This window comes from Fringilla coelebs, assembly GCF_963513975.1.
Source record: "Fringilla coelebs genome assembly, chromosome: 1".
NCBI classification, from domain to species: domain Eukaryota; kingdom Metazoa; phylum Chordata; class Aves; order Passeriformes; family Fringillidae; genus Fringilla; species Fringilla coelebs.
This window is the reverse complement of record NC_140028.1, coordinates 136,303,776-136,331,337: the sequence shown is the minus strand read 5'-3', so window position 1 is coordinate 136,331,337 and position 27,562 is coordinate 136,303,776. Positions and strand designations below refer to the sequence as shown.

At 41.2% G+C, this 27,562-nt stretch overlaps 1 protein-coding gene across 1 annotated transcript in view; it reads right to left on the bottom strand.

Annotated features, from left to right (window-relative positions):
• The window catches only part of GPR158 (G protein-coupled receptor 158), a gene marked incomplete at both ends in the record, with an annotated part of 180,929 nt that overhangs the window by 12,249 nt on the left and 141,118 nt on the right, over nt 1-27,562 (bottom strand). Inside the window, one exon of the mRNA XM_084201414.1 lies at nt 7,336-7,574. Coding sequence (XP_084057540.1) covers nt 7,336-7,574 — 239 coding nt within the window. The remainder of the gene's footprint in view (nt 1-7,335; nt 7,575-27,562) is intronic.

Here is a 27,562-nt window from a genome sequence, read left to right as displayed (position 1 = left end):
CCAAAACAGGCATTCAGATTTGGGAGAAAATCTCTGATAGATAAGAGGTTAAGAAAAGGCACAGTTGCTTTAAAGGCATAAATGGATGCAGATGTGAATGGAAGGTAGGAGATGAAAATGTAAAGTGACCTCAATATGTCATGTGCACAAATGAATTAGTCTTTAAATATCTCTCTTCTTAGTCACTACCTACTTCTTATCCACAGAACCTTTTATCTGGTCTTTGCATTATCTGATCAACCTGCTTAATATATTCGTTGGTGCTTAAAAATCAGGATTCTTCCTTGTCTTCACGATGCTGATTACGTTTTTGGAAAATGAAGCAATTTGGGGCACTTAGCTTGATCATCCCACACACTGGGCCAGTGCCAGTTACAATGCCTGTTACAACAAAGAGTCAACCATGTCCACTCACTTGAGATCTCTTTAGGCCACTGCTCATATTCTGCATCTTCTGATAACGAAGGACTATGCTATATATCCATAGTTTGTGATATGTATCTGCTTCACAGAAAAGGATAGACTTAGGGTTGTTATTACTGACTTAATCAAACTTCCTCAGAAGATCTGGGTTAATATATTTTCTAGGTTTTCCTAAACATGTGGTGGTCTGTGTTGCTCTGAGCAGAAGCAAATCCCCACGTTAATCCATTGCTGCTTTCACTCCTGCTATGCAGATGTCTGTACTCCACCTAATCAAGGCTGCTTAATGAAGAAGGCTCTGCAATTTGTTGCAAATGACGTTTGGATGTCTAGTGAATGACAGGAAAGACTGCAAGGGGGGAAAGTGGTCTAGCACAGATACACAACTGACTTCTAACTCTGCTTGTGCCTCAGGCTCATATTCTCATATTCTATGAATATGAAAAAAAAAGCATTTGACGTCCCCATTCAATCCAAACTTTGCATAAGTCACCATTTTTTTGCAGAAGTGGAAGCATTTTTCTTGCTATTTGGGTGCCAAATACACATTTTGCTGTGTTTGCAGCAAAAATAAGCATGCAGGGTTGTATTTGTAGCCAGTGAGACCACACAAATGTTGCAAGTATATTTGACTAAGCTCTGTAACTGAGCCAAAGGCACTGCAACATGGACAACCATATTAAATGGACCATATAACCCTAATCTCACTGTGCCTCAGCTCTGCCTGTGTAAAATGGGGATAATGCCACCCTGCCATTCAGGACAACAGTGGAAATAAATTTACCCATATTTGTGAAGAGCTTAAGTCCTAAACTGTGGGTTTCCTTCCTGCCATGTTCAGGAGAGGAATGTGAATTATTTCAGACTGTCCTGTTGGCTTCTCAGCCCTCCTAGCCTGGCAGAAATGCCTTTCTCTTCATTCTCTTCTTCATGCCAGCCCCTTGGTGAAGATGGCTGTGGGCTCCCTGGAGCCAGCACACCCATTCCTGTGCCCACTTGCACTCTGCTGTCCAGAAGCTACTTGCAAAAAGAAGACAGCCCTGAAAGATTAAAGCCCATTTTCATGGCTCTGTATGAAGCTTTATGTCTGACCACGCTTACTTGTTTAAAAAGCACCACCACAGGCCAAAACCAGGTCACTGCTCCCCAGGGATGGTGACATTAAAAGCTGTGACTTGCCTAAGTTCAATTGGTATTCTGAACTCTACACTCTTGGTAAAATAGTACTGTTCCAACAATTATACCATTTTTTCCCCATGTTTTAAACTCTAATTACTGATTACCACTCCACTTACGTCCATAGCACAGCTACGACAACTCATCTATTTCTCTACCACACTTCACTACATTTTAAATCCTTTTTACTGAGAAGAAGTGAGCTATGGATCTGGAAGCAGAGCTCTTCCATCCGTTCATTCACTCAGGGTGCCAGCTGGAGCTGAGCATGCACCATTTTAAAACTGGAAAAAAATTGTGTCCTCAATTGCTCCTGTGTTGCCAGCCAACGCAATCTCTTTCTGCATCGCTGTGTCCAATCTCCCACCTGGAGAGTTGCACCATGTCATAGGAGAAGCTTTTTTCTTCAACTGAAAGGATTTTCATATATTTCAATGAACTGTGATTACAAGTCTTTAGTGTTGAGTTATTCCTAGCAAATTATAAATTACCAGAGGTTTATCTGTCTCTCCCACCATATCTCAGCATCATTTTAATTAGCTATGCACAGCAATGAAGAGAGCTATTTGTGGTAAAAGAATTGATGGTGCCAGATTCAGACTTTTTTTCCTCCCAGAACTTCCATGGCCTGTGGCTGTGAAGGCTGAGAGAGAAGAGTGGGGTCCTGGGGCTGGTGGGAGGCACAGCATACTCTGTCCCCCAAACTGTGACAGGACTGCCTTGCAGGTCTACTCAAAGTGATGCAAGAGCCATGCAGACCATGGTCTGTGGGTCCCATGGCTTCAGGGTGCCCTAGAGATGGCTTTTGCTGGCAGTGGAGACATATCCACCGACTTGAGTGGGAGGAACAGAGCTAGGAATCTCACTGTGCTAAACCAGTGCTAAGCCAGTCAGGTCTCTAGGAACTCCTCTCATTTCTGCACTACTTTTAGCCCTTATACTCAAGCATTTTCTTACTTCTTCTAGAATTAATTTTCTTACTTCCTCTGTCCTGCCTCATGACTTCCACAGCTCACTGTTGTTACTAAAGTCAGCTGGACACTCTTCTTGTCTCCATGAGCCCCATCAACCTCTCTACTCGTGTGTGGATGAAAGAGGGAGAACAGGATCAGCTGAAAACTGGCTGAGCATGGGGCATCTTCTCTCACATCCTAAAGAGGATGCAAGCAAATGTCAATGGCATCCAAAGTACTGTAAGTGTTGGAAAGATTTGGAGCAGTACCAGTAGTGGACGCCAAAAAGAGTGGTGCAAAGACAAGAGGAAGTCAGAACACCTTCCAGCCTCTCCCAAACCACAGGAAACTTGCACAAGCAACTAAATATGGCATTCACCAACACATAAATACGTGGCCCAGGCAACACAAACATGGTTTCCAGGGCAGAAATACTTTGTAGGAATCATGCCTAAGTAAAGGATATGGGATTTCACTTCTCACATAAAAGGTAGCAAGAGAAAGCAACGTTACTGCAGGGGGTAATGCAACCCAGACTGCTAAACCTGGGGGTTCCAGCAGCACTCCCCATCTTTGGGGCTGTCCCTCATCCTCTTCCAGATTTACCTCATCCTAGAGGTGAGTGCCATAAAACTGCACACAGTGCTGGTGATGTGGACTGTGGAAGGACTGCTGAAGAGGTGTGCAGGCTGCCAGGAGGAGTGGTTTACAAGCAGAAAAGAGACAGAGCTGAAGGTACTTTGTAAAACACTGTTCTTTTTCTATTTCTGCTGCAAACATTTTATACAACCCTGGCCTTATCACTTAGGATAAGCTTTTCACAAGTGATCACTATTTTTACATGATATACTTTTTGAGTATCTAATGTGAGAAATGAAGGCAGATCCACACCAGTGCTGAATTCTAAGCATCTCCTGGTTGTGCTTTCCACAGAGGGGGCTATAAACAGTACTCTGAAAAAGCAGTCCCTCCATGTCTCAAGACAGACACCAAAAATGGATAATTTTGGCTTTAATCTTTGTACATTGATGCTAAGGGGAACATGATAAAAAATGTCCATTTGGAAATGAACAGTTCTTTATTCATTGCCTGCTCTGAACAACACACCCCAAATATGGCATAGGGCCACATCAAATGGGGATAACAAAAAGAAATAATAATCACTCATTCACTGAATGCAGCAGAGGGCCTGTAGAAAATTTAATAAAAGGGCCTCATAAGGATGTATTACAATGCCCTAGCTCAAAACTGTACAGCCAGTCTTGATGCCCAGTTTGTCAGAGCCTGTCCTGGCACCTCATGCCCTCGTTAGACACAAAGATTATGTACGTTAAGTATCAACAAATGAACAGTGGTAGGGAGTTCTTCTGGGAACAGTCCAAAAATACTCCTTTTGTCCCTTTTCCTGGCTGAGAGCATGCAGTAATTATGAGGAAGTTTCATATTTGAAACCCTCCTGATGCCCAAGACCCAAAGCATGACCTACAGATGGGAGGGCCACGGCAGCAGCTCAGTGCAGTGGAGCAGCCCTGCTCCTGCCAGCCAGAAATCAAACAGGTGCAGGGGAAAAACATCTCCCTGTGCTTAGTTAACATCTGTCATTCACTTCTGGTCTAAATAAAAACTGAAAATCACACACAGAATATATGGGGGATTTTTAAAAACTTGCTTATCCATTTGGGGTGCAACTGGCCCTGTTGAAGTCAGGAACCAGTCAAGATTTCACCTCTGCCTTTTGTTTGTGCTTGTGCATGCATGTTTATCTCTCTGCTTGCCTTTGTCTCCTCCCTGGGGCTTTGTTCATTAAACTTATTATATTGTCTCTTTTTCCAGTTTCTGGGAAGCTCTTTTAAATCCTGGAACAATATCTGTTACACTTATAGGATGTTTTCCCCTCGGGATAAAGAATACTAGTTTGATTTGTGACACTGCAAGCCTGTAGGTAGCAGAAGTTTATCACTTGGAGTTGTTTTCTAAGTCAAAATCTGATGGTGACAGGTAGAGGTATAGAATATATTCAGGCCATAGAAAAAAGGCTTTGTGGGTGAGTATTTTCAAGGCCTCAGGTCTTTCTCTGCAATCTCAGACTGTCAACCATACCATGGATTTTCAATGAGACAGATGCCCTGACCTTGAAAGGGATGCAGAAACTAACACAGAGGAAATAACCCAATAAGGCAAGTAACAAATAAGCTACCCACGAGTATCCAACCCTAAGGAAAATACACACTAACTTACAAACCCAAAGGAAAATATACAGTAACTTACATTGCATTATGTAGATAAAGTAAGATTTACTGAATGCTAATTTTTCTCATCAGCATATCACAGAGTAGAGAGGCAATGCTAGAAACAGTGATAACCATTGTGTATAAGTCCCTACATCTCTCACAGAGACCATCCTCTTAGACTTAATGGAAATGTAAATATAAAACATTCACTGTAATAAAAGTCTCCGGAGATAGAGTCTAAGTAGCATGATTAGTATGGAAAATGCTTCATAAATCCCAATTCCAATAATCTCTGGTAGCATAAAGGATTCATCTCATTATGACTTTCTAGCAGGGCCTTGTTAATTCTCACTTCACTAATCTGTGACCTTGAAAATTTCCTGTCTGCATTTCAGTGAAGTGTTGACAGCTGAGTGAAATAGGGAAGTATTCCAGCAAGGGCTACAAGTGACAGAATATATTGCAAAACACTCACTAGGTTTATATAAAATACTGTGCCTGACAAAATTAAATGAAATAACAAGTCTTTAACAAATTAACATCCACCATTTTTGCTTTAGCATTTGAAATCAAATAGCAGAATCTATCAATTAATTTATTACATATTATATTTTGCAAGGCTGCAAACATAGGAATAAAAGGAATTCTTTGTTAAGGATATTACTTCTGACACATTTCTGAGATGAAGTATCTAAGTTTGGGACTCGTTCCTACTGTCTGTAAGCTTTTGAGGCCGCTATTAACAATAAAAATCTTGAAGTCACAAGCACACACACATACACACATATAAATATATATATAAAATATATATATATACATATAGACCACACATGTGCCTACAGTCTTGTAGGTGCACATCTGTTGGTACCACTAATATGACTGCATAGTGTACTGAAGAGTTGCATAATTCTGTCTATGAGGAAGAGTAGGAAAGAAGACAAAATGACTGAACAAAAGAAATTCTGCCCTGTTTTCCAGGCTTGAGAGCTCACTTTGCTTCTAGTACCTCGGAGGGTATTTTGAAAAACATTAAAAATTCTTCTAAACGTAAACATACCTTAAAAAACAATCCTTACTTTTTTTCAACACTTGGCAGACAGCAACTTACGTAATTTCTTGCCAAAATATACAATTGATCAGAATTGGGTATTAAGATATGAATTGTTAATCACTACACCACCAGAATTATAAAACCCAGAGACTAAAAACATTTGTTACCATTATTCAAAAACCACCACTATCAAAATATTAATAAAACTACTAAACTGTCAAAAATACACGAAATAAAACTGTCAAATACATGAAAATTTTGATCCAAAATGGGTTCGTGCAGATGACATCATCAAGTGTTTCACATTTAATTCTTTTTTGCTAATTTTACAACATCTCTGCCAATACTGCTATTCCATTACCGCAAAGTACATCCTCCAAAAGGACCCAAATTGAGAGGCATTTCAAAACATGCTCCTTTCTACTCTTCTCTGCATGGTTTACCAGTGAGCATATTGACAGATGGGTGGTACCCCTGTGCCTGACTGCCTCTGACATCTTACACAAAGGAGGGGAAAGCAGAGCACAGGGGCACCTTGGAGCCATGGAAGTTCCTCTGTGAAGTTGGCAGCAGTGTTTTGTCATACACTGACTTTCTGTACACCAGTCTGAGAGAAAACACTTCTGTCCATCTCATCTGCACTCTCATGTGGAGAAGCCACCATTACCTCTCCCTAATCCTCAGTAGCAGAGCTCTGTCAGTGGGATGTCCATGGGAGAAGCGGGGAAAGGGCAGAAAAGTAGGAATTTATTTCAGATTTCAAAAGACTGAAGTATTTGAGACAGTGGGTGGCTAGCCTGGGCTGTACAAGCAGCACTGGCTCTAGGTGGAAGCACAGCGTGGGAGAAAGCACATCACACTGTTCAGCTGAACCCTGGTCCAGGGAGCCCACTGTTTCTTACAGAGTTCAGGAAACAAAAACTAATCCTTTCTCTGCTTTATATGACTTCTGTAGGGTGTCATTTTTAGCTCCTGCCTATTCCATGCACTGAAAGCACATCTAACAAATACAGCAAATTGGTGCATTTGATGTTCATTTCCTATTCCCTGTACTTTGATACCAATTTCTGTAAGGTCATGAATGAGTGGTGGTGGAAGTTCTTTCCCTCCTCACACAAGAACTCTGACCAGTTCTGTGGGGCAAAATCAAAAAGCCTTCATTAAACTAGTTACAATTTCTCACTTCAACAGTAGAACCATTGAAGAGCTTCAACAGCAGACAAACTGCTTCTTCCTTTTGCCTTCTAAGATGAAATGTCTTGAGCCCCCATCACTCTGTTACTACAATCCAAGTTACAAACCTTTGAAAGTCATAGAAGTGTCAGCATATTTTGTTTTACTTCTCAGCCCATTTAAAAAATCTATATGCTGATATTTTACTGCTGTAGTTCTCACATATTACACAGTCTGACAAAACTTTAAGTTATTCTAAAAGAAGAAAAATTAAAAGGCAACCAAGCTTTATTATAGAAATTAAAGATAAACTAGAAAATTAACATACCAACAGCCATCATGTAATCCCAGCGGTCTATGAGGCACATATTGAAGATCAGATGGTCAGATGTTTGCCCTTGACCAATGAGTGGAATGTTTCTCTCCAAATTTTGGGTTATTGCAGAAGTCCAGCCAATGAGAAACCAAAAGACTACCAGGAGAATAACAGACAGCATCCTCATCACTCTCCCACCTGTCATGTATGGAATACGCTGAGCCGTTCGGGACAGGAACACCTTCAACACCCTGAAAAATTCAGAGAGTGCAGAATTGAGAAGAGCAGTAGTAGTGTCACAGGAATTAGACTTTCATTTATTTCCTTACCAGATTATTTAAAAACAAATCAACAGTCTTTCCTCTGACGGTATGTACAAGAATGAAGTCTGGAACATTATCACTTTCATATTAATCATATTTAAATGGAACTGATTGCTGCCCAGAGAGTGTTACATAGCAATAATAGAAAATATTAGCTATGCTTATGTTAGAGACACACATTTACAGGCTGTCTTGTCAAGCTGTTTTGTACATTCCATCTCCCAGTGGAAGACTTCTGTCTTTGAAAGATGAAAGGTCATTTCCATAAACCAGCAACCATGTATGGGAGATTTGATTCTGTTTTGATGCTGTCTGCTCATCCCCAATCCTGCTATTTCCAAAGAACAAATTAACACTTCTTAGATTTTTTTTCCACTGAGTTTGATGCTGCTGAGACAATAACCCACTCATCATAGAAATAACCATGGAAGGCACTTTGCTAATTAAATGGGGTTTGATTTGTTTAGAAGCAACAACATGTTTTTTGAACAGAAAAGGACAGAACCAACATAAGAAAAGCCACAGCATACATCAAACACTTATAACACATACCACTTTAAAAATAATTGCACTTATTATCAGGATAAATTTATTCCCACAAGAATTGTTCAAGGAAATAGCACCTGCATTATCTATCCATCACCACCTTATAATGCAGAAAAAGTTCCTCCTAGGAACATGAAAACAACCAAAATTTGAGGAAATCCCCTTGGGAAGAAGGAGCAGTTTGATTCTTCATGTAGCACAAAATATCTCTCTGTGCTGCCTGCACCATGGGATCTGCCAGAAGCATCTTCTGGGAGTATTGCAGAGCTTCTGCCTTGGCCCTGCTAAGCTGACAAGGATGAGCACTGAGGAAAGTCTGTCATGAAAGATTTTATGTACCCAAACCATTAGAAGCAGATGAGCTGAAATTTAAAGGCTGTTTAGACACTGGTGTGAGAAGTCTTTCAAAGTGAAGAGTTCAATTATTTCAGTGATTTTGTCCTCAAAACCACAGTGGTTCCTGACTCCTGAGCATGAGCACGTCCAGTCTTGAAATCCATGAAGAGACAAATAATAATTGAGGTTTCAGTATCATCATTATTTTTTTTCCTAAAGTTGATTTTTTAAACGCCCTTGTCAGCTCTTAAGTTATTTCAGTGTACCAAGCCACCTCCCAAGGCATTCGACAGCCAGGCCTGCCTTTTCAGCAATACAAAATCACACTTCAGATCAACATTTATGCTTGTATTTGTCTGAGAGGAGGCAGAAGCAGTGCTGCCTCTCAAACAACTAATGGAGCAGTATCTTAAAGGCAGAAGCACGAAAGGTTTTCCACATCCATAACAATGAATCAGCATTTGACTACAAACACAGCCTTCACAGTGTGCATTAGGTGAAGTCAGAGATCTGAATATGTTCAACATTATTCAGCTGTTTCCCTCCCAACAGTCACTCCACAGGGAGTCACAGTTTTTGATCTTTCCATGTTTGATAGATGTTCTGCTCTCCCTTTACAGATGCTAAGTGCCTTATGTTGGAAGCAGACTCCCAAAGAATTCATCCAGGAGAAACAGAAAACTCCACAAAGGCAAGGCAGGCTACTTCCCTCTGCATTGCTCAGCCACAGCACTACTGTTCCAGGGCAGCACTGGTGAACCCTTTAGTGTTTTCTAAACACTAAATTCCTGATTTTTTCTAAAATCAGGAAGCAAAGGCTTCCCTTCTACCTGTTGTGAATGCTGGTCAATAGTTAGCTTCTCTGAAGGGAAGAAAAATTTATTATTTTTGTAATGAACTGGAAAATTTCACAGCTATAATTTGTCATTTGAGAAAAATCTCATCATACATTTTTTTGAATGTTGAATTATTAGAGAAATCACACAAACCAGCTGAGAACTATTAGAAACTTTTTGCATTTTGGCTCCAAAGTAAATTCTTGATGATTCTGCTGGAAGTCAACATGTGAGCCTATTTTGGGCATAATAAGGCAGAACCCATTAGATTTTTTTCATTACTAGTTCATTAACTGCTGCCATCTTTCTAAGGCTGGGGTGTGGGCTGCTGCTACGTTATTTACCTAAGCACAGTGAAACAAATATTTTGCAATACAGCAGTCAAACCTCCTCCAGTCTGGATCAAATCACATTTCTTTTTTTTTTCCTCCTCTTTTTCATAAAAATAATCATCCCCCACCACAATAATTTCTACCTGGGACTCATAGGCTTACATGTAAGCCAACCCTTACCCATCATTTTTCAAACATTCTTCTTCTGAAAAGCTGTCAAGAAAGTGGTCCTAGATCAGTAATGTTGCAAATCTCCTTTTCAGAGGTTGTGGTAAAAAAGCAGTCAATCAGAACACAAGCTCCCAAGCTGCAATTCCCTCATTCTCCTGCCACAATGTGAATCCAAAGCCTCACTGCTCACCACCTCAACATTGACTTACATGCTCTGTCTGCTCTCATCTTCTATGTATTATTGAACATGTATCAAAGCAGAGACAGCTGCCCAGGAGTTCCTCTCTCAAGGGCACATCATCTCACCAGACTGGAGGGTCATTATCTTTCCTCTACCTCTGACTCACACAATCCAAGTTCACTGTAAAAAAGTTGAATTGCTGTAGTATGAGACCAGACTGCCCCAGCAAACACTTGGGGTTTGATTATTGGTACCCTCTGTCAGAAAACAGGGGAATTCTTGATTCAAATCCCTGCCCTGATGTCTGGGTAGACAATGTTCAAGCCCCCCTTTTCCACTCAGTTCAATATCTCTATATTGGGTCAAACTAGGATTGAACAAATAAAAGAGAATTCTTACAGGGAGGCAAGAAGTGGGGCTGGTGGGCTGCACTGCTGCTAGGAAATCAAATATGCCCTGGGTCATCCTTGGCACTGAAGCCAACTGGCAGAGAACATACTATTATCCTCAGCATTACAATTCAGCAGGACAGAGGATGGAGTCCCAGTGCCCAGGAATGCTCTCAGATGCTACTTAATTTATAAATATAGATGTAGCAGATTCAAGTTCCTGAGCAAATTAATGTTTAATTATGAGTATCAAGTAAGGCAAACTGAATAAACGACTCCTCCTGTCTTATCTACAGCCAAAATTACTGGCAGTGACAGTCAGTGCCCTGGTAGAAGTTCAGGGGTCTGTTTGAGACATATGGTCTCTGATCTAAAACAGAAGAGAAAACTTAACCATGTTCCTCAGCATCTTCTAGCTATACTCCCACCTAAATCCACTCAGCATATGCAATCCACTTTTCTGCACTGTTGTTGGATAATTGAACAATCATTTCCAGTGACATGCCATCAGCTCTGTTTACAGGCAGATCAGACAGAACACTGCAATGTGTTTTACCTGCTTTTCTGGAAGACACAGCTGCCTTTGAGCAAAGCTTTGACTCCCAGACAGCTACAGCCAGGATTAAAGCTGATATGCAATAGCCATTCCCTTTACAGAGCAAACAGGAGGTGCAGTTCAGGCTGAAAGAACTGCCTGGAGACTGCAGCACGCAACTCCCAACTCTGCTGGCTGCACCATCAAGTCTGGGGAGAATTAAGCTACATGGTCTGAGGATTTTCTTTGAGGTGCCTGGCTCCATATAAATGTAGAAGGGGAGGGCTTGGCTGCAAACACTGAGAACCAAAGGAAGCCCAGCAGCTGGGAGGGGAAGCGATGCTGCAAGGGGATCTGAAGCAGAGGGACAGAGCACGCTGGTTCACAGGACCGGCTGGGATCACCAGCTTGGAAACATCAAGTGAAGCACACGGCTGCTCGAGTTATATCCTAAGATGCAATGTGTAACCTTAAAAAAGAAATAAAACCATATGAAATCTATATGTCATATCAACAAAAAGATGGTCCCCAAGCTACCACTGACTGCATAAACAGCAGAAACTACAGGTGAAGGATCCTGCTTTGACAGCAATGACCTGGCACAGTTTGTTTATTTTTTATTTCTAACATCTGTCATTTTGTGACTCAACTGAGTCATTCTGTCAAACTGCTCTGTTCCAGACTGGTGATTTTTATTATGATACAAAAGATACATCAGAAAGATAATGGGTCAAGCCCTTCAGAAGTCTATTGCCCTCCTACAGTGTAGGGATTATGTCTTACCTACTTTTCTGGACTAAGAGTGAATATGCCACTAGTTACTTTGAGTTAGTAAACTGATGTGAGTCTACTAAAAGTGAAAAGGTACCAGTGGGACATGCATGGCACCATGTTGACACAAAAGAGTGCCTACACTTACACAGACACACACACTTACACAAATGCTGAGTGCAGGTATAATTTCCACATCAGGAAAGATGACTGAATAAATAATATCAACACATAAAGCCCAAGACCTCAGAAATCATATTTAGATAGACTCATACCATGAGTTATTGGCTTTCACTGGAAAGAATAAAACCCAGCTGAGAAATGAACAGCTTTCTAAACAACTTTCCAGCTGAAAGTGTCCAAATTAGTCATTGTCTGCTTCCTAAGTGATTTCTCAAGACCTCAGCACAGAACAAACTATAAGTGCACCACTGAAGAGAACGCTCTTATGGGACGATCTTTTGCTTTATTGATTCTGACCACTCGAACCTGAGCAAACCTGGACTGAGAGGCCATGTCAGCAGCATGGCAGTGGCAGGGCAGGAGCCACATCCCATGCATCGTGTCCTGCCCAGTGAAAACACACAACAACTTGAAAAAGAAGTTTGGGCAATTATGTGAATGTATGGATGCTTCTGAGAGCCCCCATCTTGTGTGTAGCCAGCAAACCTGGCCACATATCACTGAGAGCCATCAACTTATCTCAATCGCTTCACACTACTCATGGAACACCTTACAGTATAAACAACAGGAAATCTCCCACATCTTTTATTTCAGAAAAGAATTTTGTAATAGCAAATACATGTCAAGAAAATTGCTATGAAAGACAACAAATGCTTAGATGAATTGACTAACACATCCAAATGCACTGGATTTTGTAATGGGTAACAGAGCACAAGTGTGCCTTTGTGGCCAAGACTGCCATTGGTGTCCTGGTGTATTAGGAAGAGCTTGCCAGCAGGTTGAGGGAGGTGATCCTGCCCCTCTGCTCAGCCCTGGTGAGGCCACATCTGGGGTGCTGTGTCCAGTTCTGGGCTCCACACAAGAGACTGTATGGAGTACAAGAGACACAGAGACTGTCTCAGCACAAGAGACACACAGAGCTCTGGGAGTTGGTTCAACTGAGGGCAGCAAAGATGATTGAGGGGCTGGAGCATCTATTTTATGAGGAAAGGCTGAGGGAGCTGGGCCTGTTCAGCCTTGAGAGGAGATGGCTGGGAAGGGAGCTCATCAGGGTCTATCAGTATCCGAAGGGAGGGTGGCAGAGGATGGATCCAGGCTCTCCTCAGCAGTGCCGAGCAACAGGACAAGAGGCAACAAGCAGAAACTGATGCACAGGAAGTTCCACCTGAATACAAGGAAGAAATTCTTCACTGTGCAGGTGATCACACTCCAGAACAGGTTGCTCAGAGAGGCTGTGGAGTCTCCCTCACTGGAGCTATCCAAGAACCATCCGGATGCAATCCTGTGCAATGTGCTCTAGGATGACCCTGCTTGAGCAGGGAGGCTGAACCAGGTGCTCACTGTGGTGCCTTCCAGCCTGACCCACCCTGTGATTCTGTGAAGGCTGGAAGGCACACTGAGGCCACCAATGGCATCACAGGCTGTAGTGACAAGGTAAACTACAGGTGCCAATGGTACTGGAAGTACAGGGAGGGAGATCATGCTGCAGGATTGTTTCCTTTGTCCTGGACCTGGGGGTCTGTGTTTAATAAACAGCAATATTAACATGTGAGGATATCTTAATGGCACAGAAAAAATTCCCAATCTGATAATTTTGTGTATTGAGGAATGGGAGAAGCAGTGCTGTTTCTGAAACATTTTCTGCAATGTTTCTGCTGCAGAAACATTTTCTGCAACAAATTGTATTTACTTTCAAAAATGTGATTTTGAAAGGAGAATTTTCTTGACATCTTCCCCAGAGTTTTACAGTGATTTCCTATGGTGGGAAATTAACGCAATACAAATTTATAATGTATGGCTAGAATAACAAGCTATGAAAATGTATTTTACCTCAGTGCCTGGTAAAATCTACCTCTAGTAAGCAAAGAGATGTGTCATGACTTAATGCTAATTTACTCCTCACAGAAGTTTCCTAGATAATGTTAATGCTACACATATAAAGGTAATCCTACAGTGCTTGAATGAAAGTTCCAGTTCCCTTTCTGGACAAACACTGACATAATTTCCAGAAGTTTGAGCAGACTGAGGAAGGTAGGAGGGAAATCACATGCAGTTCAAGGAAAGGCTCTGGGTATTGGGAGGCAACAGGACAACAATAGATTTCCCACTGCAATCAGAACCACTCACTCACTCGCTCCCTTGCGAGCAGCACTGGCCTAACATTTTCTGGCATATTTAATAACATGGAAAAGGTCTAAAAATATTACCTGCTTTGATGAAAATTTATTCATTTCAAGTAGCTTTTGTCTGCCAGTCTGTAGGTAAGCCAATCTGTAGTGAGCAAACAATGTTATTTCTTTAAATGTAGCCAAGGATTCTGACATTTTTCATACTATGCATAGGTTTTTATTTTCTCCTTTCACCTGCAAGTCTAAATTCCCACCTGGGAAAAGCTCAATTTCCTGGTGGATTATAGAACAAAAAGCTTTCTCTGCCTGCAGCCAGTTCCAAGAACTGCAGCTGGAGTCTTTTGACAGACCAGCTGAGCTTTGCTTTTCCCCAGTGCCTCCTTGCTCCTCAGCTCACTGCCCTGCTGCCTGCATTTGTTCCAGCTGCCTCCCAGCTCCCAGCGCAGGAGATATGGAAGCTTCTGCCTCTGTGTGTGTTGCTTTTTGAAGTGCTTTTCTTTGTATCACCACATCACCCACGTAGGTCTCATCAGAAATGGCCACTCCTCAACAGGATTTGCCCATCCTGAATGTGTGCTGATGGATGTATTAAGCACTGGGGAGCTGAGAGGTAAGAAGGCTCAACAAGGAGACTTTCCATGTCACGTAACTAGGTTTCAGTGATGCAGACCAAGTCTCCTTATTTATTAAATCCTCATCTGCTTTGTGCTAATTATCTCTTCTAATAAACCACTTACTGCACTAATACCCCCATGAATCCTGCTGAGATTAGCAGAACTACAGAGTGCCAGTGAAACGTCTGACACTCTGCTGTCAAACTCTGGTGAGGCAGAGCTGCTACAGAGCACACCATAAACCAATAAATAAAAAGCCCATCAATCTGTCCCCAGACAATGAGCAGTGACATATCACAGAATGGTTAGGTTTGGGATCTTAGAGATTATCTCATTCCACCCTGGTGCCATGGGCAGGGACACCTTCCACTAGACCAGGTTGCTCAAAGCCCCATCCAAGCTGGCCTTGAACACTTTATTGTCTCCTCTTTGTCAGCTACTTGGGCTTAAGGTTACATCACACAGAGCTCATGACCACAGAAGCTGATGCCTAAAGTTCTGAAAATCCCAGGTCCCTGGGCTAGGCACAAAGCCATCTCTCTCCAAGTCTGCCAGTGAATGGTTAACAGCCATTGCAATACTTTCCTCCTGACAGATATGTTTAAATAACCACATCCCTCACTCAGTGAAAAATGAGGTCAGCTCCTCAGACAATTTTCTCCATAAGCAAACCAATCTTGTTGAAGTCTTTCCTTCATTCAAGTCTGTAGTGATTTTGTGACAAAACTTTACTTCAGAGATTCTCAAGACTCCTGCCACTAGCAGTTTGGTCTAAAAATTCAGCCTATGTAAGGTCTGGCTAAGTTAATTATTTGCTTTTTAAATTTCATCAGGTGGTTATTATCTTTTTTGCAAATCAAAAGCCATTGAGTTCTTTACCCTTATCAAAGACTCTCAGAACAGGCAGTACAAAACATCTCAAGGTCAATATTTATCAGGAAGCTTACACTGTGAAAACAGATGCAAGAACTGCCTCCTGGTAATCTTTTCCTACAACAGGTCAAGAACATTTTCAAAGCTTTCATTCTAAAATTTGCTTCACAGACTATTGTGCAGCTGAATGTACAAAAGGCAACTCCCCTTGTGAACCTGGCTCACAATGTTTCGTTTAACAAAGGCTGATGAGTAAAACCAGCTGGGATGAAAAATTCCCCTCCTAGTTAGTGCTGCTCTATCTAATACTGTTCTTCTACTACTGAAAACATTCACAGACAATTTCAACAACCTTTCCCATTTTCAGAGGCATTTTCTAGCATCATCAATAAGGTAGCTGGGCAAAACCTCGTGCCAAAGCTTGTACTTTTATTCTTACATAGTCATACTACAAACAGGGAAAGTCTTGAAATGGATAAAACCCAAATCCAAACAAAAGTAAATTTGAGAGTTTGAGAATCCAAACCAGAGTAAATTTGAGAATTTATATTGATGTAGACAGATCATGGTGCTAATAACGCCAAGGATGGGGTTTGTTCCTCTCATGAGCCATTCACTTGAGAGCTGGACTTGATGATCCCTGTGGGTCCCTTCCAGTTCAGAATGTTCTGTGGTTTTCTTTCTTTTCTTCTCCTCCTTAGGCCATTGGCAAGCATTGTACTTCTGATCAGAGAGAAATAAGCCCCACTTAAAAAAGACAGTACTTTTCCAGCATTTTTAATGTGGCCAGAAAACCAAAATACCTCACTCCTTTTAAGCTAAAGATGGTAAATATTCTGGTCCATTTGCATGATGTGAAAAGTTGCTGCTTTAATAAAGATGTAGCAATTCACTGCAGCTGTACTATGTTTTTCACCACTTCTATAAATGTATTACAATAATTTATTCAGGTACTATATAAGAAGAATCTAAGGCTTTTCACTGGATGAAAAAACAGTGAATAAAATTGTAGTGTACTTGACTGAATTATAATTCCCTCTGCTAGCAGTCATTTATTGAGGACTGAACTACATATCCATAGCATATTTACAGATCACTAAACTTTGTTTTTTGAGAATGGCACTAAACAGCAGTCGGCAGCTGAAGTAAAACAATCAGAATTTCACAGATAAATTAATTGTTTTTATGGTCACAGATAGATACCATGTTATTTTACCCTTTGTATCCTACTTCCCTAGTGGTTAATGTGATACTGTAACTGTTAGTTTGGGTGTGCTACATCGTGGATTTGAACAAGACAAAAAGCTTTCACTACAAATATCTCCTGCTTTACTTATTTTTAGTCCTAACTGCACAGCAAGTTTCTGCGCTAAAGCAGAATAAAATGAAATGTGCTGCTTTGTGATCTCCTTTGTCTTATTAGCTGCTTGAACAAAATTTAAAACTATTCAATAGTGTTCTAATAATATCATACAACTATGCTACTGAATTTTCTGGAGCAGCCTTTGAGATGTGCAGCTTGCAGGGCAGATGTAGCTCTTCATTCCACCAAGGCTGACCGTTCACGGCTGACATCCTGGGCCCCCATGACACACAGAGCAGCGCAGGTGTTGGTGTGCTCTCCACATCCCAGCAAGGAGGAGCTCCCACCCCTGCTCTAAAGGAACAAATACATTGATTTACAAGACCTAACCACAGAGTCTGGGTTTGGATTTGTCATCACAGAAGCTTCAGTGACCTAGTGATTTTTTGAATATTCCACTTGCAGGAGATGAAAAGCCGGAAAACTGATTTCTCCTTGGAAGTCAAATTGTGTTTCCTTTAAAAAGTTTCTCATGATGATGAGATTTTCTTGTGGATCTTCAAGCTCCATGTGACATCTGGCATTATCTATATTTGTAAGACATTAAAGATACAACATTTTATGAAACAATGGGGTCAGTAGACTTCTCTGATGGAAGTGCTACTTCGCTGTCTCTCTACAGACTGCTGAGCAAGCTCAGACCTGGGAGACAGCAGCAGGTAACAGTAGGAGCCCTGGAGCAGATGCAGGAATCTGGAAACAAAATTTCCAAGAAACAGAGAAGATTGTGGAGAATTTGATGCAACTTCAAAATTCATGTAACTGGATCAAATCAAGACCACCCTGCACGAGCATGGAACACGAATCAAGAATTAGGCCCAAGCACTGCTACTTCTGGTCGATGCATCTCATTGCTCTGAGGTTTTCCATTATAAAAATAAGTCACCTGATTGACTCATCAATCATATTTTCTGAGTTTTCTCTTTGTCTTTTCAGAGGAGGATCCTACAGGAGCAGCTGCACACAGCACAATGGTGTCACTGACTGTGGGTCCAGCTGCATTTCCAGAGGATGTTCAAGAGAAGTATTTTCCAAAATAAACTGGTTTAAGTATACTGCATTGAAAAAAATCCAGAAAAAAAGCAGGAGAATAGGAAAAGAACTGTATATGTGAAGCACTGACTAAAGCACCACACACAAAATCTTTTCACACTAAACTGTCTCCTCACAGATTTACTTGCAAGCACTTACTTCCTTTTCTGCAATGTGGCTCTTACATACTACTTTAAAATGGCAATTCATTATTAAAGATGCAGGAAGCAAACATCAGCAGTTGAAGGGACAGGAGCCTGTCCTGTCTTTATACACTGCAACAAGCCACCATTTTTATGCCCTTATATCTTTTGGAGTGTGTTTTTGTCCTTTCACTTCTGTCAGAGTGTTTCAGTGCTGGAAGTTACTGTGAACTGGCTAAATTGCTTCCATTTTGAATGACCATCTTTAAATATGCAAATGAAGTCATCTAAATTTTCACTTTTTAACACATTTTCCCCCTAATCTTATCACTTCATTGATAATCATAAATATACATTTCTTTTGAACCATGAGGACGCATTTCTTTTGGACCATGAGGAAGATACACTGAAAGGTCCAGTCTTTGATGAGTTGTGCTCTCACTCAGATACATTGCCATGCCAGATAATTAAACAGCTCAGATGTAGCAGAAAGAACTTGTCTTGACTATTTTATTCCCTTTAGGTGTGAGAAAGAGTAATAATCACACCCACTGGATACAATCCTTCCCTCGGATCCACAGTGCAGACTGCTGTACTTGGCAGAGCTCAGAAGAGGTGCTGGGTTGCCAACACCTTTATTATATGATGCTAAGTTGACAGGAATTAATGAATTGTGGTATGGAAGGACATGTAACTGCATTATTTAGTTATAATATTTTTTGCTAGTTTTGTGCCCATTTTAATAAAACAAATGTTTGCCAATTTATAATGTGATTGACAGGCAGCAGTGTTTTGTATCGACTCTGCTGCAAAAGAAGCTCTTTATCAGCATTGTGTTCTCCTTCCACTTGTGGAATAAATATTAACTTTATCTCGTGGTTGTGCTTGCAGGTATCATGGCTAAGGCCTTCATGGATATTTGAAAGGAAAGTTTATTCTTCAGCTTGCCTGCAAAAGATAAGATTCAAACCACTTTTATAAAAGATAAAATCAGGAACATCTCCACCTGTCACAAGATACAGCAGTGTCAACACCAACAGAAATTGAAACCATAAACAATGTTAACTTCATGGAATAAAATTTCCATGTCATAAAATATTGTTATTATTAAAATATTCCTCTGTAAATGTGCACCTGGAGTAGCTCACATGGGATGGAATGAAAATGCTGGCAAGGGAATTAAAGCTCATCAGGCATCTGGGGAGTTATTAGATCTCTGGTTCAGTAACTCACAGAATAGCCAAGGTTGGAAGAGAGAAATTGAGAAATTCTCTGACCCAACCCTGATCCAAGCCAGATCAATGACAGCAGGTTACTGAGGACCTTGTGCAGTTGGGGTGTGAGTTAACAGACTATGTCAAGCATCTCCTACAGAGGGGAAAGCAAGGGGCCAGCTGCTGGCATGGAGGAGCAGTGACCCTCTGTAGAATAGGAAGTCTAACATGAAGTTGAATAGCAAACATTTCCACAGAAGCTTCACGTATTTCACTGCAAGTTCCAAGCTCTCAGGAGATACTTGACATGAAGGAACAACACCATATAAAAATATGTTTCTAATATATCAATACAGAGGTGCAGATATGGCTTTTAGAGGCTGCAGTACTAGCACAGACCTCCCCTTGCTTTGCTAGTCATCTTATTTTACATTCTCCACTCTCAAAAGCAACAACAACAAAGGTTCCAAGCCTTCATTACTCCAAACTCCTGTCTTTTCTTCTAAATACAGATGATGCAGAGGACAAACAGACATTAGTTCATAACCAAACTGAGAGTCACATGAATTCCCTGACAAATTGCCCAACTTACTTGTTTCCTTCACAAAGAAATTTAGAAAAAAAAAAATCTACAGTCAAGGTAAGCAGACCAAAATAGAAATTTTTAGGTACTTTAGTGTGCCAAACACCTCTCCTGATGGAAGTGCCTGTGTAAGACAGTGAACATCACTATGTACAAAACAGTTTTTCAGCTAAAGCAGAAAACAAATTCCGGTCAGAACAAAGTCAAAAACAGAAGAAAGAGAAGTATGCACTTCTTCAGTTTATAATACCATAGTAACAAGACAAATAACTAGAAAATCCAGCAGTCAAAAAGCCCCAGTTGTATAAAACTGACACCTGATAAAATGCATCCTTATGGATTCCTGTGCTTGGATTAGCTTCAGCTTGACTTGTGCATGCAGCACAGTACACAGCAGTAAAAGAACCCTGTTTTGGCATATTAAATAAAACATTCAATTATAAGAAATTTAAAGAATAGTAGCCCAGGATCATTGTACAGTGTCAGCAATATCTGATTAAAATTGATTCTTTGATAAGCTTCCATGATCTATTGCCAGGAAAATGCTCAATCAACTATGTTTACTCTCAGCACGTATGGCAATCAGAAAAAAATGCTAATTACGTTTATCATAACTATTTCTGAGGAAGCTATAGTTTCTTGGAAACTGGTTTCTGAATGTCTGTCTGAATTTAAATTTTGTGAAAATAATTAAAGTCATATGTCTTGATAACTCCTTGCTGGGCAAGAGCAATCCCATGAAACAGAACATTCCAGGGGCTGACTGGCTGGAAACCAGCTGTGCAGAGGATGACTTGGGGACCCTGGTGGCCATCACACTGACCATGAGCCAGCAGTGCAGCCCTGTGACAAAGAAGGTGACCAGCCTTCTGGACCAGACCAGAGCATGTTCAGCCAGCTGGGCAGGGTGATCCTGTGCTGTACTCGCCACTGGCGGGACCAGAGCTGGAGCTGTGCCCAGCTCCAGGCTCCCAGTGCAACAGAGGCATGGACACCATGGGGGTGAGCCCTGTGAAGGGCCACAGAGATGACTGAAGGACCTGATCACCTTACAAAGGGGAGAAGCTGAGGGCTGGGACTGTTCAGCCTGGAGAAGAGAAGGCTCAGGGAGAAGCTTCCCAATGCATATAAATACCTGATGGGAGGGAGTAAAGATGATTCAGCCAGACACTTCTGAGTGGTGCCCTATGAACACATAAGAGGCAATGGGCACAAACTGAAATCCTGGAAAATCCATGTAAACATGAGAAAAATTTTGGAGAAATTCAGAATCTGACTGTACACTGCTCAGAGAACTGTGATCTGGCTGAGACTGCTCTGAGCAGGCCAGTTGGACTAGGATCTCCAGGAGTCCTTCCCAACCTCAGCTTTTCTGTGACTCTGTAAGCATTGTGCAGTTGATACACAGGTGTATAGATGGAAAAAATGAAATTTTCTTGGTGTGCTTTCTGCAACAAGCTTTTTAATCAGACCTTAAATCTTAAAATTTAATATGCTTTAGAACGGTATTAGTACTAAAAACTCAGCAGTAGAAGCGCTTCTGTGTAACTTGTTCTATGATCTTCTTCTGAGCTTTGACTGAATATTCTACAAAGCATCACAAATTATGTTCTCAAGGGCCCACTAAAGTATACATTTTCACTTTTATTTTCAAATTTATTACTATACAGTACTGTCAGCCATTCTAATGAAGAGGAAAATGAAATTACTCAGACTCCTCTGCATGGTTATATACATCCCTGCAACATACAACTTCCATAAATAAATAAAACGCTCTCTTTATTTGTCATTCTGCAATAAAATACTCAAGTTAAAAAAAGCCAACTTCAAGTAACACTAACTCTCATCTTCTATGTTTCATCTCACAGAGGAAGAAATAGCATCATCTGACATGCTGAATTCCATGAACTGTTGTCTTCTGTTTTCCCCATAAAATAATGAAAGAACTTATAATTTAAATTGCAGTCGAAGGTTTAGTTGTCAAGAAAAACAAGAATAATGAGAGCTAATCTAAATGGCACAATTTTCAGGACAAAAGAGCAACAGTTGATTGCTATGAGATAGATAAAACACTCCTGTATTCTCACTGAAATCAAATGTAAAAGATGTAAAAAATACAGACACAGGCAATCCAGAGTAATGGGACCCTATTGCCAACAACATGGACTGAACAAAATGGGAGTAAAATGCAATAAGCTTAAAACTCCATAATATCTGCAAAGATAATAAGGGCAGAGTCCCATCTTCCCTTTGTGGTCACATACACATTAAAAGTGTTGATAGCCAAGCTGTTTTTTAGAGAGTAGTTGTTTAAAAATAAATATTGCAATTAGAGAGACATCAAATGGTGCTAAGAAATGCAGTGGCAATGACCTTGCTTCAGAACAAATAACCCAAGGAAGAAAACAGGGGGGAAAGGGGGGGAATTAATAGGGCTCCTTTTGAATTAATAGTCAGACATTGACTGAAATTCAGACTTGGTGACATCCATGCAACACAAGAAACAGATTTGGACTCTTGAATATAACAAACAGCTTAAATGTGGTGTTTGAAGTAGCATGAAGATGAAAATAAAACAAATAAGCCTGGTCTAACTGAGCATGGAGACAAAAAGGAACAGAACACACACTTTGTTTTCACTGAAAATAGTCTTGATGCATTTGGTTTCTGTATTCTAACAGATAAATCTTGCGAATGACATTGATGCCTGTGACTTTTCATGCTAATGCTGCATGATGACAGACCTGAGGGTGTCCAGGGCAGGGTGTGCTGCCAGCTCTTCACCCACCCCAGCCTGCTAGGGCTGATCCAGGCTGCAAGCCTGGGAAGCAGCTAAAAGCTTCAGTGCTCACAGCATTCTGAGAAGACAGCTACAAAACCTGTCTCGCTGGTTTTGACTTCCAATATCTTTCAGGATACTCAGTTTTGCTGTTCCTGTCAGTCTTGTGTTTATTCCAGAAACCAATGAGCCCACCCTTCTGGGATTTGGGATAAATAGTATTGTTTGGGTTTGCAGAATGATCTTTGTCAGTGACTTTACTATGTCACTGTCACTACACTTCTAGTAAAAAGGTGCAGAAAACAACTACACAGTTCACTGACTTGATTTATAAATATTACCTTTTTTCTTTAAAAAAAAGCCTCACAGCCTAAGTGGCTTTGGGTTGGGTTTTTTGTTTGGTTCTGCTCAGAAGGCCTGTGCACTCTGGCTGGACTGCAGATGTCACAGACAGGACATTCTGGCTGCCCTGGGACTCTGTTCAAGAAGCTGCTAGTCACCAGAGGGATCTGAATCTGTAGGAAGGTGGGCAGAGAGCTGCTGCAGCTGGTGGCTGTGCTCCTCCTGTCACACAGCACTGGATGGTGCCCACTGGGCAAAGCAGACTTTGGCTCTGCATGATTTCTGAACGCTGCAGAAGGAAAACAAACCAAGTGCAGACAACTCTCAGCTCTCTGTGGTCAATCTACCCTTCCCAGCTCAAGCAGCAGCTGAAGTGCTTCACAGAGCCTGGAGTGACACCCAGGCAAGCTGTGCATGTGCAAGCAGGAGCACTGAGGCGTGGGCAGCAGGCACAGACAGCGGCAGCAAGCTAAGGAACTGCTGCACTGACATTTCAAAGTGCAGGACTTCCTTCACAGGAGTGGTAGTTCAAACAGATAGCCCAAAGAAGGAGGGAACAAGAGAGTTTGTAATGTACCTGTGAGAAAGGTCATTGTCATGTGAGGTGGAGAAACTGAGCAGCAGACCTGGTTGTGCCTGACATCCAATTGAAAAAAAAACTCAGAAAGGAATTACTGGGATCCAGAATCAGCCCTTCAAATAGCCACTAGAATTTGTCTAGCAATTAAATTACCCAAACAGAACTTGGGATCAGAAGACTTCTGGGGCAAAAAGGCATGTGAAAAAAATCTACAATAAAATTGTACTGAACCTGATGGTGCTATACAAGACATTTATATTCTTCAAACACCAGTGATAGTGTTTCAAGAAAAAGATGCCTTACCTAGAGCTATGCCTGTTTGAAGAAAGACTGAGGAGTGACACAAGCCTGCCTGCTCTTACACTCTGCACAGGACTAAACCAGCAATGCTGCTGGCTCCGCAGGAGTGATGAATGAACCAAGGAAGTATCATAAGATTAAGCTTAAGGTGATCTAGGGCTCACAAGTCAAAATGGTAGCTGAAATAATGCCTAGTTCTCAAAGTAAATGCACAGATAATGTAAAATAAATGTTGTTTCAGAGTTAATTAGTGATCAAACATTCTGTAAGCTGGCAAGTTAAATATACAACATATAGATAAATAGATAATTGGATATTACTCTGTTTATAGCTTTTACCAACAAAAAATGTAAGAATTAAGAGGATAATAGGCCTCATTCTTGGTCTTGCTCAGCTTTGGAGAGGCAAGGAACAAAGAACTGAGGAACATCCTGGCAGAACACAGCACATTCATAAGAGTCCAAATGACCTATAGTTTAATGGTGATTGATGCTGCTTGCCACAGGGCAACAGCTGAAATGGAGAGAATCACCTGGTGCTCTGACAAACAAGCAAGGGAGTGGGTAGCTCTGATTCTTCAGAAAGGAAATAAAATCACCTAAATGTGCAACCCAGCCTCTGTAAGGCTAAATACAAATACGAATTTGAAAGAAATATTTGGGTGCCCTAACAAGGGAAAACCTGGAGGACATGGACTAGGCCAATGCTAAGGCAACTGTGCAATACTCTCATCTTCAAGAGACATTATGGGTATGGCACAGAAACGCTGTATTAGCAAAAAAGCACACCACTATCAGGACTGGAAGCACCCTCCCTATGTTAGTGAGATGCACACCTCAGCTATCTGTTAAGAGTTAGGCATTTTCTTCATTTTGGCCAAAGTTGTGCCAAAGGAGGTTTAGATTGAATATTAGGAAAAATTTCTTCCTGGAAAGGATTGTCAGGCATTGAAACAGGCTGCCCGGGGAAGTGGTTGAGTCACCCACCCTGGAGGTATTTAAAAGATGTGTAAATGTGGCATGCAGGAACATAGTTTAGTGGTGATCCTGTCACTGTTCAGTTTATGGTTGGTCTCAATGATCTCAAAGGTATTTTTCAGCCTAAATGATTCTATGATTCTGTGTTTGGCATGCTGCTGCAGGTTTCTATGGCTTGTAGGTACCCACACAATGTTGCATCTTGTGGGAAAAAATCAAGTAGTAGCATTTGTTTGGGTAGACCTGCCCCATGCTTCTATGCATGGCACATACTCACATTCTCCTTTGGGCAAGACAGTTTATCTTTGGCAAACCAAAATTTTCAGCCACAAACATAAAAGCCATTTGTTAGCACAGAAACCATTCAGATAGAACTCCAGGGCAGTTCTAACAGCTGTCCAAGACCCTGAGAATCTCTGGTGAGACCTAAGAATGCTGAGCAAAGATAAACAAATACCAGAATGCCACATGAGAGCAACAGCAAGCACAGAAACAAAGTTCAAAGACGTGTATAAATAATCAGTGGGCATCACCATCATGTTTGCTACCCAAATTAAAGAGGGCATGAAAACACACAGAATGGTCAGCACGGATTTCGTGCCTTGCTCACATCTGTGGCCCTGATGGTGCAGCTGTGCAGCACACGTGAATGCAAATCTCAATAAAGAATGCAAAAAACAGTAGGAGGAGCTTGTTGATTGGGCTTCCAGACCTGAGGCAACATCTTAGGAAGCAAACAAAGTGAGTGCCAGCCAGTATTTCTGAGGATATGCCCTGACGAAATTTCATTACAAGACACAGAGCCAGAGACAAAACTGGACATCACTCAGCATAGGTTCTGGCAAACTTCTCCATTTTCATACATTCATACATGGCAAACCAGTCAATGACTCTTTTTCCTGGGTGCAACAGTGCCATGGTTTACCAATCAACAAAAAGGTAGCTGACACTCACCAGAAGCCATCAATTGCTACTTTAACACAAGCTTGACAATCACGCCCTACAAGGATCCCAGAGCAACACACAGGACATTTTCTCAACTGGCAAAGTATCATTTGCAAATTGAATAGAAACTTAGAATTGAGACTTGGTCATTGCAGCCACATTCTCCAAAGCATTTGAAAAAGCACAGAGGAGCAAAGTCCAGAGCTGGATTACGTTAATCCGATTTAAAAGAAAAAAAAGTCTGCCCAGTCTAAGATAGAAGGCAGACTTATTGCTGAGGCAAGATCCTGCATAAAGCAATTAAGGCTTTTACTAAGAGATGGCTGGGACAGTGTAATTCCAGCTCTTCTATCAGTTTCAAGCCTCTCAGCACTATGTGGAGTTTCATTCAAAGCCAACAAGAGAGTGATTTCTGAGGTGCTAGAGAAATATCTCAGGAATATATGATGATTATTTACAGACTGAAGGAAGCCATAAGGGAACTAGAAAAGACATGGTTTAAGAAAAATCATTTAATATATCAAGTTTTAAAACATACCTTCACAAAATAGCAGCATGAAAGAAGTTCTAAAAGCTTGTCACATGCAAAAACTGGAAAAGCAAGTCAAGGAGAAGAATATAAGATCTGCAAAAATGTGCTAACAAATTTGATTATAACATCTGGAACTAAACAGTTCATACATTTGTAGTTTTGTTTTAGTATGTCAGTGGTACTATACATGCTTATGCATATCAACTTTCTTGTTACTAGCCCTGGTGAAATTGCGACAATACCTTCTGACATTCTTTGTTTAGAGGCCTTGAATTTCTGTAGTTTGAACTGAAGTATGATTTCAGACATGTAATACCTATTTGCATTATTCACAAGTGAACAGTAGAAAACAATATCAAAGAAATGCTGAAAAACATCTATGACAAAGGCCCTGATCCACAGACAGCAACCAGGCAGAACCAGTGAATCCCTGGTTGCCAATACCTGCCATTTTTTAGAACAGAATGGTGAAAAAAGAAACGTGCACTGGTGAGGACTGATACCAGTCAGAGAGGTTTGATGGTTGTATAAAAAGGCAGGCAAGGAGAAACAAAAAGCTCAGTAAGATTTGTGGTCACTAGAGTGGCTGCCACTTCCAGCAACTCTGTGCAAGCCAGTGCTTGAGGCACAGCCTGCCAAGGGCAGGGGCCTCCCCAGCAGCAGCCCTGCACTCACACAAAGTTGTAACCTCCCCTAGGCACACCTGGGAGGAACAGGTAGCATCTCCTCAGAAGCCCAGCAAGGGGGAGAAGGATCTTTTGCTCAAGAAGATCTCAGAAGAAGAACAGACATTGCTGTAGCAGAGCCAAGAGCAGAACATGGCTCAGCCAGGACAGCTGTGTTGCCCTGGACCACCAGAGCACAGCACTGCTGATGGCTGGGAAGAGACTCAGAGACCCCTGAGTAATGGAGCTCAGCATTAGCACTCCCAGCTAACTTAATTCACACATTGGAAATAGGCAGTCACAATTTTACACTGATTATTACAGCTAGGATTCTCAGATTTGCCAGAAACAGGGGCTCCAGCTTGAACCATATACAGTAAATGCAAGTATGAACAGAGGCTCAGGAACAGTGTGAACAGGAAGGAAGCAGGACTCAAGAACATCCAAAACTTGTCCTGTGCTATAATATTCTAGAGCAGAAGAACAGTTTTAATTTTTAATAATTTTTTTTGTAGTGAATATTAAATGAAAATGTTACAGATTAGTTCTAAAAGGAATAGCTTAA